At 43.3% G+C, this 12348-nt stretch overlaps 1 protein-coding gene across 2 annotated transcripts in view; it reads left to right on the top strand.

Annotated features, from left to right (window-relative positions):
- Nucleotides 1–406: 406 nt before the first annotated feature.
- The window catches only part of CLUAP1 (clusterin associated protein 1), a 60472-nt gene continuing 48530 nt past the window's right edge, over nt 407–12348 (top strand). For both annotated transcript variants that reach the window (XM_030958085.1, XM_030958086.1), the window contains exons 1-5: nt 407–473; nt 923–1034; nt 2217–2301; nt 7150–7329; nt 9074–9169. In XM_030958085.1, coding sequence (XP_030813945.1) covers nt 452–473; nt 923–1034; nt 2217–2301; nt 7150–7329; nt 9074–9169 — 495 coding nt within the window. In that variant the 5' untranslated portion in view covers nt 407–451. The remainder of the gene's footprint in view (nt 474–922; nt 1035–2216; nt 2302–7149; nt 7330–9073; nt 9170–12348) is intronic.

Here is a 12348-nt window from a genome sequence, read left to right as displayed (position 1 = left end):
TACAGCCGGGGGGGGCTAGCTCTGCTACCAGCAAACAAGGGACAGGACAAGACACAGTCTTAAGTGCGCCAGGCGAGGTTTAGATTGGACACTAGGAAGAATTTCTTCCCTGAAAGGATGATATTAGAATGCGCTGGCCAGGCGTGTGGTGGATTCGCTGTGGCGGGAGGTGTTTAAGGAAAGCCCGGACATGACCCTCAGTGCTCTGGTCTGGCTGCCACGGTGGCGATGGACATGGCACTTAGTGCTCTGGTGTGGTTGCCACGGTGGGGATGGCTCGCAGGTTGCCTCGCTGATCTCAGTGCGCTCTTGCCCTCAGTTTATCCCGCCATGCCGCGATTCGGTGTCCTGCCCGCCGCACGCTTCGCTTCCCGCGGGGTTTGGCCGCGCCGCGCCGCCGTAGCGCCCGCAGCGCGTTGCCTCAGAGCGGCGGCGGCCGCGGCTCCCGGCGATGTCGTTCCGCGATCTCCGCAGTGAGCGCGGCCGGGGCGGCGGGGCCGGGCCGGGCGGGACGCGGCACCCCCGCCTGGGCCTCCCGGGGGGCCCCGCTGAGCCGCACACGGAGCTGCGGGGGATGCCGGGCTGAGCCCGCCGGTCCCTGCCGGGGAGGGGTCCCCGCTGCCGGGGGTGGCGCTGCCATGCAGGGCGGGATTCCCCCGCCCGTAGGGAACAGACTGAATGCTGTGTGTGCAGGGAGAGGCTGTGTCTGCCTTGTTCCAGCTCAGGGAATCTCCTTAAAAACACCTGTTTTCACTTGGGCGTGTTTTCTGTTGAAATGATACAATTTATGTTAATTATTGAGGTTTAATTTTTTTAACTCGGTATATCTCACGGTAACTAAGCAGCACTCTGTGGGAGATGGCAATCTTGGCAAAGCCCTTATTGGATATAAAAGAAATCCCTGCTCTTCCTCATTTTTCAGATTTTACTGAGATGATGAGGGCGCTGGGGTATCCTCGACTGATATCCATGGAGAATTTCCACACCCCAAACTTCATGCTTGTGTCAGAAGTGCTGCTGTGGCTGGTGAAAAGGTCGGTGATGAGGCCAGCAAATGTTGGGCTGTTGCTAAGATGTGGGGAGTGTGCTTGGGAATTGATGGTGTGCTGTGAAATGAGGCAACTCAGTGATATTTAGTAATTCTTTGAGCTCTGCTCTTCTAAATACTGGAGAGAAATGTGGTAGTTTGCAGAATTTTAGCTTAATGACACAGTCTGGAGTAGCAAACCTAGTGGCTGCCAGAGGTTTCACCCTGACTGTGGGCACACTCATTTAAAAGTAGCCTTATCTCTCACATATTCTCCAAATTCCACAGCCATCCTGTCCATATCTGACTTTTTTATCCAAACAGGGTGATCTGTTGTGGGAACTTCACCAAAACCCAGCCAGTTCTTGCCTTGTTGCTACAGCCTGGTATCGTCCTGCATCCACAACGTATTTAAAATAAATAAAATGGTTTGGTTCTAATCTTCTATTGTCCAGTTGCAGTTTTACACCCACTTAACCCATTGACAGACTGTGGTTAAATATTTCTGGATCCTGAACTGTTATTTGAATTATGCATTATCTTTTCTCTCCTCCTTAAGTGTAAAATTAAAGGGTTTTTTAAGATTATAAGGTAGAACATTATAATTGAAACCAACATTGACCAGTTTTCCTGATGGCAGTTTTTTGGCCTGGATTAATAATTAATATCCATTAAGTTGTTAGAAATTTGCTGAATACTCCTGCAGCTGTAATGAAATAGGGATATATTCACAACCATTCAGAAGTACTTGGATTAAATTGCCTAAATTAGTGTTTCAAATGCTGCTGTTACACTGAAGGTCCAAATCACTGAATTTCCTTTTATTCTTCCCTGGTTCCTGCAGACTGGCCACTTGTAGAAGTTTCTGCATCTCACTGGTGTTTTCTTTAAGCATTTCTCAGATTTCAGTTTGTTTTTCCATAAGTTTCCTTCACTTGTGAAAGGAGGATGTTTGAAATGATGTCTGGCTATGAACTGGTGCAGTGTGTCAGCTTTTACAGCTCCTGCAGTTTGTACAAACCCTCTGTGTGCACTCCAGCTCTGGATGCCCCAGTCTGCAGCAGGAATTTATTTACACATTTATTCTCCAGTCTGTGCTTACTTTGAGTTTGATTTTTGCCTCACAGACGAAGCAGGCTCTTGGATGCTGCCAGAAGCTTGTTCTGATCTCCAGCTGTTGTTTGCACAGGTATGAACCTCAGAGTGACATTCCTGGGGACGTGGAGACAGAGCAGGACCGGGTTTTCTTCATTAAGGCCGTGGCTCAGTTCATGGTGAGTCTGCCCAGGAGCTGTGCTTGGGCTGAAACCCTGACAATCTGAAATCCTGGTTCCATGGCAGCTTTAGAGCTTTCTCTGAACCCCACAGAGCTTCCCTGCAAGGGCTGGCTGAGTTTGTGTTGCATTCTGCTGCTGCTTTATCCCTGGCAGTGTCCAAGGCCAGGCTGGACAGGGCTTGGAGCAGCCTGGGGTGGTGGCAGCTGTCCCTGCCCATGGCGGGGGTGGCACTGGATGAGTTTTAAGGTCCCTTCCAACCCAAACCATTCCATGATGCTGTGCTCCTGTGTCCTGTGATGCTGGAAATTTGAAGAGGCCAGGGCAGGCTGTTACTGACATTCTGTACTTCTGTCTGCAGAGCTGGGGTCCAAATATGATATTGGGATCTAAATTGGGATCTAAACTGATATTCATTCCAGTATTCACTGGGATCTAAATACAATATTGGGATCTAAATTGGGATCTAAACTGATATTCATTCCAGTATTCACTGTGATCTAAATACAATATTGGGATCTAAATTGGGATCTAAACCAATATTCATTCCAGTATTCACTGGGATCTAAATACAATATTGGGATCTAAATTGGGATCTAAACTGATATTCATTCCAATATTCACTGGGATCTAAATACAATATTGGGATCTAAATTGGAATCTAAACCAATATTCATCTTTATCTCTCCTTATTTATAAAAGGTAACAGTGGAAGACACAGCTGTAGATGGGAAATGTTTTTAACTTCAAATTGTTTTAGAAGAGATCCCACCTTGGTTATAGCTAACTTTGGATGCCTGATTCTTTTCTGTGCTTGAATTATCATAATTTCTGGTGTTTTCATGATGATATAAAATCATATATTGGTTGTATGAGATTTCCCATAGATTAGGGCATGTGGTTTTTTCTCAGATCAATTTCTTTAGGCATGAGCATATTTGGATTGGGTCTTCAAAATTTTTAGTCTTTTGGAGTAAAATAACATTGTCCTTCATAAAATTCATGTTATTTGGAAGCAGTGGGAGCCTTTGATGTTATCACACACTTAGATGAACACTCTTCATTATGTGAAAAGAACTTTCTGGGGCTGCAGCTGGATCTGGAAGCAATGGAAATTTTTATCCTAATACCAAAGTTGAATTGCAGTACTTCTTTAAAAACCTTAAAATGTATTAAAATGTCATTTTAACAACATTTCCCTTGTCATTTGTGAATAGTGTGCACCATCAATTCTCTTAATTCTTAATTTTGCCATGTTCAGAGCAGAGTGCATTCCTGTACATATGAGAATGTACTTTTGAGCCCTGGAGCATCTTGAGATGGAGTGAACAGGTCTGTTTTGTTTGGGAGGGTTTCCCCCTCCAAGCACAAGTCTGGAAGCAGAAATAATGTGATGCTTTTCAATAGCTGATTTCATGTCAGAAATCCCAAGGGTTTTGGAGAATTACATAATATGATTCAGAAAATTAAATTAGTGGAAATTACTTTAGTCATCCTGTACTTAGTCTCAGTTAATATTACAGGTTAGTGTGGGGATTATTGTAGGTTTTCAGCATTTTCAGGATGAGAGAAGCTCGTAGACATTTCCTTAATAATTCACTGTCCATGCAATCCACAATAATCTTCCCCAGGAGTTAATGGCTTTATGCATCCGTGGGCAGATGGGAGATGTGATGGAGACAGAGTTGTCTCAGAAGAGAATGGCAGGACAGATCCATCACCAGGGAATGTAGCTGGAGCTTTGCTCTGCTTTGCTGAACAACGAGTGAGGAGGTGCTAATTTTCCACACAAATTAACTGCTGCTCTGCCTTCCTGGCAGTTTGAGAGCTTACCAAAAGTTTCCTTCCCAGACCCCAAAGTGCCTTCAAGGTTGCCTTATGTGAGTTTTTAATCAATTCCCCCCCTGGAGCTGCCCTGATCAGTCAGGGCTCAATACCTGGCTCCTGCCTAAGCCCACTTGGATCCAAATTTGAGGTAGAGTGCAACAAAAAGCCTCCAATGAGTTCCACTCATAGAAATTCATTCATGAAAACAAACTCAGCAACCCAAGGGCACAAAACCTTTTGCAGGAGTCAGACATCACAGAAAATTCGGCTTCATGATATTAATAAAGCAGATTGTGAAGTTAAGCAAATTTTCTGGCTGTGGCTGCTGTTCTTGCTGAATATTTATATTTTTGTTGCATTTTAACCATCTGATCTTCAGAATAAACAGCTGTGGTTTTTAATGGTTCTGTAAAACTAAAAGTGTTATATAATAAAATAGCAAATCAAATAGGTGTTTCAAAGATGAAGTGATGGAGGTGACTTTCCAAACATGAAGTTGTCTTCTTGACTCCACAGTGCCATTGTGCCAGTCTGAAAAATGTATATACTTGTCTGTGTATTTTTTCTGTTTTTAAGTAGCCTTTGAATGAAAAACATTTTTTCCCTCTTACTAGACATTGATTTCACTCTCTTGAGGGTGAATGAAGCTGAAATTAGAACTTCTGTCTCTAACGACATCTTTTATAATTTAGTGCATCAGTCCCCTTTGGATAGAGGATGTTTAACAGAGTCTGTCAATTTAATGACCACTTCTCCTATAATGGAATACTTGCTGTTTCTGCAATTAATTTTTCAGATTGCTTCTACTGCAAGGGAATGGAGGTGAACTTACCTGGCTTTTCACTTTGTCTTGGCTCATTTGAGGTCATTCTGAGACCAACATTTCAAAAGCAATTTGAGATTTTTTTGTACTGTGAGTCTTGTATTCCCCTGCCTCAGGTGCACAACACCAGGAGCCTGTTCCGGAACTTTGGGCTTCAATTTTCAGGAATCACAGAATATCCTGAATTGGAACCTTGAGCTCTGGCAGCCTTGGGGCTGTGCCCATTCCCTGGGGAGCCTGTTCAGGCCCCACCACCCTCTGGGGGAAGGAGCTTTTTCTGAGATCCAGCCTGACCCTCTCCTAACACAGCTCCAGCCATTCCCAGGGCACTGTCTCTGTAGTCAGACACAAAGAGTCATTTCCTCTGCTGGGCCGAGATTTTGGGATGAGAGAGGCAAGAGGAAAATATTTATTGGGAATTAAAATCTGATTTTAAAGTCACAAAGTCTTGACAAAATACACCTGAATAAGCATGGGCTTATATCCATTTTCTTTGTTTCTTTGGCAAAGCTGGAGCCAAATCCATGGTTTGAAGTGTGAGGCTTTCTCTCTTTTAGTTTCACAGGATTTTTTCCTTCAGTACATTATTTAGTGAAGCTCAGGGCAGACCTTATCGTGGTATTGTACCAGATATTGTAATGTCTGAGTCTCTTCCCCCAGCTTGAAGATCCTGCTCTGTCAGAGCCTGAGGGAATGTGAATTTCTTCCAGGAGCACTGTAAAACCAAAGCTGTGTAATACCACCAGTGACTCATGGATAGGCTCCGTTTGCTGCAGCATTCCCAAAGGAGAAGCATTTCAGCAGAAGTTTCATCTTAAAAATATACTGAAAAGCAGATGTTAAATCACTTTTGTACTTCATGTGTCATTTTTAAGCTTCATTTTTGGATCCATAGATGGTGATCAATTTTTTTTTGCTTCCTTGTTTAGTTATGCCACCACAAAGACTCCCTCAAAGTTTAATCTGAAATTTGTGGTTGGCTCCTTGAGGCTATTCATTTATAATATAAACTTACCAGGAATTTCAAGAACAACATTTGTGTCCTTTCTGTGACAGATAGTAATTTTCCCCCCTAGCACAAAAAGATAATATTAGAATTTTTAGTATTTTTTTTCCTTGTTGTTCTGTCTGTACCCTTCAGAGATGGAAGGCAAGGGAATAAAATCACTAATATCACAGCAGGGAAAAAAACTGAGAGAAGCAATAAAACATTTGGAAGGTGCTGCTGGAAGAGAAGACAGTTAAATTAGGATAACTGGTCTCATTCTTGCAACTCATTAAGGGTGAAATTTACCTCTCTGCAGCATCATCACAAGACCTGGGCAGCACTTACTTTCCACTTAAACTTAATTTGAATTTAAATGGTGCATAGGGTTTTTGCTGATCTTTATTCAGGGAAGAAATTATGACAGTTTGAGGGTTTTTCTGCAAATGTTCTGACACGCAGAAAACACACAACTTTCAGAAAAATTTCTTCTAGAAATAATCAGTATTATGATGAGGGGTCCAAACAGGAGGAGTTACTCTGTACAGCACAATAATTGGTGCCCTCAAAAGAGGTTTGAGTGCAGATACCTGAGGATTTTTATCACTGGCTGGGGGCTCTGTACAAATCACCAAGAGGATGGGACTGTTGGGTACATGCCTTGAGCTGTTTGATTTTCCAGCATCAGTCTCATTACATGGTTCTGACAATGGGAAGATGCCATCAGCTCACATTTCAGGCAGCAGAGCAAGAACTTTATGTTACAACTTACTTTAAAAGTTTTTTGGCCAATCCCACAAAGCAAAAGCACATTGACAGTAGTTCTATCCAATCACTACAAGCACATGTACCTTTGGTTAAAACAATGCTTGCTTATTTTGGATACAATACCTGCTTGTGAACCTTAAAACACAATGCACAGAGCTCCATTATTAAGCTTAAAACTTCTTAATATCTCACTAGATAAACTTTTCTGCAGCTTAGGGAGTTATTCTAGACAAGTGTTAGTACACAGACCATTGTTCTAGTTGTCCTTTTCTACTTTTTACATAATTTTTCTGCTGACCTATCTCATGGCTACTGCTTAGCTCTAATCACAGTTCTGCTGTCTCTGAGGCCTGCCTTTTGCAGCTTTCCTAAAACCCTCTGATTTTATGGATTCCCACAGATTTTGTTCTTTTGTGAGTGCTGAATTGTTTCTTTCTTGCCCAAGGCTACCAAGGCTCACATCAAGCTGAACACCAAGAAGCTGTACCAGGCTGATGGCCACGCTGTGAAGGAGCTGCTCAAGGTCACCTCAGTGCTCTACGGGGCCATGAACACCCAGGGAGGGGAGCATGCTCACCTCCCCGAGGAGGACAGCACCAAGTTCAAGTTTGATCTGGGCTCCAAAGTAAGCAAGAGTGCCACTCTTCTGTTCACTTGGGAAAACTCATCTGTTTGCTGGCTGGGATTTAAGTGGAGAATGTTCTGGCAAGGCAGTAGGCAGGGTTTTAAGTCAGACTTTCAGGAGGTGGATTTATGTGACTCTGATTTGTTTTAATCTCTGAATTCTCAACCAGAAGCATAATGCAAGGTGTCTTGGTTTGGAAAGACAGGTGCCTGCTAAGGAAGGCAGGAGCCTCCCCTGAACTGGAAACTGTAAACCCCCTCCCTCCAAATTGTTATAAATTTGAAATTAAGTGGGGCTCTCAGGCAAAGATATGGGAGAAGGAATAACAGAAGTTCTTTTATTAGGGAAGAAAATAAAAGGATAAAATAAACAATGCAGTAAGTCAAAACAACTCTGACAGAGTCAGAGCCCAACCTGACACCCTGTGGGTCAGGGTGCTGGCAGCAGTCCCATTGGAATTGTGGCTCAGCCCTCCTGCAGTGTCAAGGGTGGTTCTGCTGGAGCAGGGATCCTGGAGAAGGGTGGAATCTTCCTCTGAAGATCCAGTGGAAGAGGCAGCTGCTGTTCCTCTGGGAAATCCAGTGGAAATGCTGTTCCGGTGTTCTAGGATCTCCAGATTATATCCAGTTGGGAATATTTGGCTCCTCCCTCTGGGCTCACATCTCCCAATGGGATGCTGAAATTCTTATCAGCCATGCAGTGACATCAATAGCCTGTTATCAGCAGGTGTCTCCCCAGAGGGAGGAGTGCTTGAGGAAGAGATAAAACTGCCCACTGAACAGAGGACAGCTGCCATACCTCTAACAGATGGTAAATAGAATACATATTGCTTGGCAAACTAGGACACAAGGCAACAGTGGCACAAAACTGGTTCTCTTTGTATTGAAATCCTGTTGACACCGTAGAAATACTGGAGTAGGCTGGAATAAAGATTGTTTTCTACCTACTAAACTTTTGCAACAGGAGGAGCTTGCAAAATACTGGCTAAAAGTTGATTTTCAGCCCATTTGCATTGAAAGAAGGAGAAATCTTCCTGTGACCCTAACATATATCAAAACTGTTCAAGCCCTTAAAATAAAAACCATCTTTGATATTTTAAAAGCATCTTCTCTAAATATATTAAAAAAAATAACCCAGCACTTTGGTAATAAGAGGAATTTCTGTTACTACTTCTGTGGAAGATGTCCCTGCCCATGGCAGGAGTGGGACTACATGGGCTTTAGGGTCTCTTCCCACACAAACCATTCTGTGATTCTCTGTTCCTGTGATTCTTGAGAAAATGGCAGACCCAGAAGTGATTCTGTAAGTCTGATGTGTCTCTCTGAAAAAATAACAAAAAACCACTTGGTAGATGCTCAAAAGTTCATTACTTTCATTGCAGACTGATCCCATTCCTTTTGGTATATGAAGTTTTTACTTCTGCTCATGAAAAAGGTGATGTTTCCCTTTGTCCTGGGCAGCACATGAACCAACAGCTGGCTGAGCCACATTTCTGAGGAGATTTGTGGGTTTTTTATCCCTTGGCCTAAAGTATTTGTGGTTTCCCTCAGAAACCTGTACCTGACAGAGCCTCACCTGGACTGTTTCAAGCCAAGGAGACTCTGTCCCCTCTGATTCAGGTGCACAGCCTGTGGCAGAGTTTAGACCTCCAGTGCAATTTTGACATCAGAATGAGAAATGCCATGGATATTCTTTGTGATGTTGGGGATTCTCCTGCTATTCAGTGCTGTTGCTGTGTTCCCAGATTGCTGATTTGAAGACAGCTAGGCAGCTTGCTTCTGAAATCACCTCCAAAGGAGCAGTCCTGTATGACTTACTTGGCAAAGAGGTGGAGCTGAGGGTAAGTACACACTGGAGAGCATGGAAAAACCTGTGTTCACTGGGTGTCTCAAAGGAAAAAGGGGAAAAAGTCTCAGTTCTTATTAATGTCTGCATCTGACACGAATATTCCGTGAGTTTGAAGGAATGGGCTTGACAGTTTGCATTTCCTTCCTACTCCTGTTCATGGCTGGACTGCAGGCAGCCTGAGAGAGCAGCCTGGCATTTTCTCTTCAGCAGAAAACTGAAATACTCCCTGTTTGGAAATACATGTGCAGGCTGTGGCACTGGGGATGGATATTCTAACAGATAAATGATGAGTGCTGTTAGTTTTCCAAGGACAAGGCTCATTATTTCTGTGGCAGGAGCTGGAGGCATCACAGCCTGCAGGGTACATGTTCTTCAGGTTAGCTGGAGAAGAAGGAAAATCAAAAGCTGGTGTGTGAAGTCAGTGCACACTGCCAGAAAGTCTTGCCATTATTTTCTTCAGTGCCTTTATCTGCAGTTCTTCATTTTCTGAAAAGGGACTTGAAAGGAGGGAGACCCTGCATGGTATTGGAAATGTTCAGATGTCTGAGCTGGAGGGAGTGCACCCTTCAGAGCTGTAAACTCTGAGCCTCCACAATTAATGCTCCCAGATCCTTGTGTGATGGAGTACAGGTGTTCCAAAGGGTGGCTGATAGCCTGGGAAGTTCCTCCATGGAACACTGCCTTTCCTGCTGGATCCATGCATCTCTGTGGTGTGCAGGGTGTTCATACTTCAAAAGAGAGGGAGGAGTCATAATCCAGTTTAACTCAACATGCAGCACTGTCACAGAACTGTTAACCAGTTACTTCTCCTCTTGCACTCTGCCTAATTTCTTGGCTTTGAAGGAGTTTTCACACAGCTGCTGTGTGATGTGTTAATATTTGCTTTAGTGGAGCATGGGACCCTTTTGCTCTGAGTACAGCATCCCTGTAACTCTGCTAAAAGCCAAATATAGAGCAGTTTAGGCATTTTAGCATTGGTTTGAATTGGATGTTGTTTAGTCACTTGAAATCAAGGCTTTGAGGATGGTGAGTTTAGAGCTGGCCCTGGAAAAGGGCCAGGAACAAGTGGAGTGTGCTGAAAGCAAGAGCTGAAAAAGGAGGAGATGAGAAAGTGCTTCAGTGCAGGCACTTCTCAGTGGGGCCATGAAAAGCTCTGGAGTGGGAGCCTGCTTGGAGGTGCCATTTCTGAAAGGATTGGATTTCTTAGAGAGAGCAGGGAGCACGTGTTCCTTGTGGCTGAGCACACAAGCTGGGGCTAGCTGATCCTGCCCAGGTGCACAGGTTGTGTTTTGTAAAAAGGTTTGGCAGATGGAACTTGTTGCCTTTAGGAAATGCTGTCCTGGGAAAGGTGACCTTCTGTGCCATTAGCTCTGAGTGCATGGCCTAAAGGCAGCAGGTGACAGTGACAGCACAGGGAGAGCCTCCAGAGAGCTGCAGAAGATGCTTTTGGGCTCTGTTCCTTATGATTTGGTTCCAAGGTTTTTCAGTGATTTGTTAAACCTGAAGGACCCATTTTTGGCTGGGTTAAATGTCAAGTTTGGAACATGCAACAAACTTCAGACTTGAGTGTGTAGCAAAGCAAACAGGTTTCAGATTAAAAGTCAGGAGGCTGCAGGAACCAGTTTGGCAGTGAAATTTGTAATTTTTAGTTATCAGCCCCCAGCTCTGCCTTTCACCTGAAGTATGAAATTTGCCCGTGCGAGGAGAGGCTTGGAGCCAAACACTGCTGGGTTTTTCCATCACTGTTGGGTCTGGGCTTCTTGTCAGTGCTGAGGGCAGTCAGGAATTGCTCTTCCTCATCCTCCCTGGATCCTTCATGAGGAGGATCAGGAGACTTCAGCAATGGCATCCTCTGCCTGCCCTTCCCACTCCATTCCAGGTGGGGAAGAATTGAAGCTCATTCTGGCTTTGGGTGGGGAGTAGAGCTCTGCTGGTACACACCAAATTAGTTGCCATTAAAATAAATATTACTTTTATTGTTTTTTAATGTGCAGATTATTGATTTCCATTGGTTATTTTCTTCTGGCAGTGCCTGGCTAATTAATGCTCACACTAATTGGCACTGCCAGAGGCTTTGTGCTGTTGAAGGGCAGGGGAGCAGTGGTTTAGTTTTTTATTCCATTTTATCTCCTGTAACCTGTTGCATGTGCCAAAATCTATCAACAGCTGTCATAGTGTTTAAAGGAATTTGAAAACATGGGAGTTTTATGTTCCCTGAACATCTTTTCTCTTTCTTTTTCCAATCCATTCATTTCCAAATATATAAATAAAAGCTCTTCCTACCTAAGCTTCAACAGGCTGATGATAAATCTTGTTTCTATCCTAAGTGAAGATGGCTTCATTTTCCAGGAACTATAAAGGAAATGCCAGCATTTGGCACTAATGGGTTGACTCGATCTGTTTTCACAGTCTGAGCGGCTTTTGGGGAAAGATCATTGGGGAAAAGTGAAGTAAAACTCATTATTTCCTTTGGAAATGTTGACTCTAATTTGCTCCACAACCTTTACCTTCTTTGTTGGAGTCTTTTTGTACATAATTTGTATAGAAACTGTGTAGAAAAACCTCATACATTAGATAAATTTCATTGCTCCCAGTCATGAAACACTTTTTAAAAATAAATTACTTTCTGAATGAAAACAAATTTCAGCTAGAGAAGAATTTAGGGGAATGGTTCTGTTAGATTTATTGGAGGTACAGAGTGCTGTAAATGTATGTACATATTTTTGGGGAAGAGTTGAGGTCTGATTTCTTGGAAATATGGTTCTGTGCCTTTCTGAAGCCTTTGCAAATACCCTATTCCCTGACTGAATATACAGTTCTGTATATTTAAACTGCTTCCCAAGTTAATCTGTAATGCTAAAAAAGAATGTTTCATTAACAATAGAGGAAGAAACAAAACCTACAGGGTGTGCTGAATTCAGACTATGGGAGAAAAAAATCCCAAACAGCCCCCAAGGATGGATTGTCAGATGAAAATCCCAAATATAATTACTGAGTTGTGTGGGAGCTGTGTTGGTTCTAGCCCAGCTGTGGAGGAGCACAGTGTAGGTTATTGGTGTCCTGTGGCAGTGTGGAGACACATAATTTTTATTTTAAAACACATTTAAGCATTACATTTCAAAGGTAATTTGCAGCTTCCAGTCTTGCTGGTCCAATCCTGGAGCACAGGAA

This window comes from Camarhynchus parvulus, chromosome 14 (genome assembly GCF_901933205.1).
Source record: "Camarhynchus parvulus chromosome 14, STF_HiC, whole genome shotgun sequence".
NCBI classification, from domain to species: Eukaryota; Metazoa; Chordata; class Aves; order Passeriformes; family Thraupidae; genus Camarhynchus; species Camarhynchus parvulus.
Note: the sequence above shows the minus strand (reverse complement) of the source record. Positions and strands in the feature narration are given on the sequence as shown.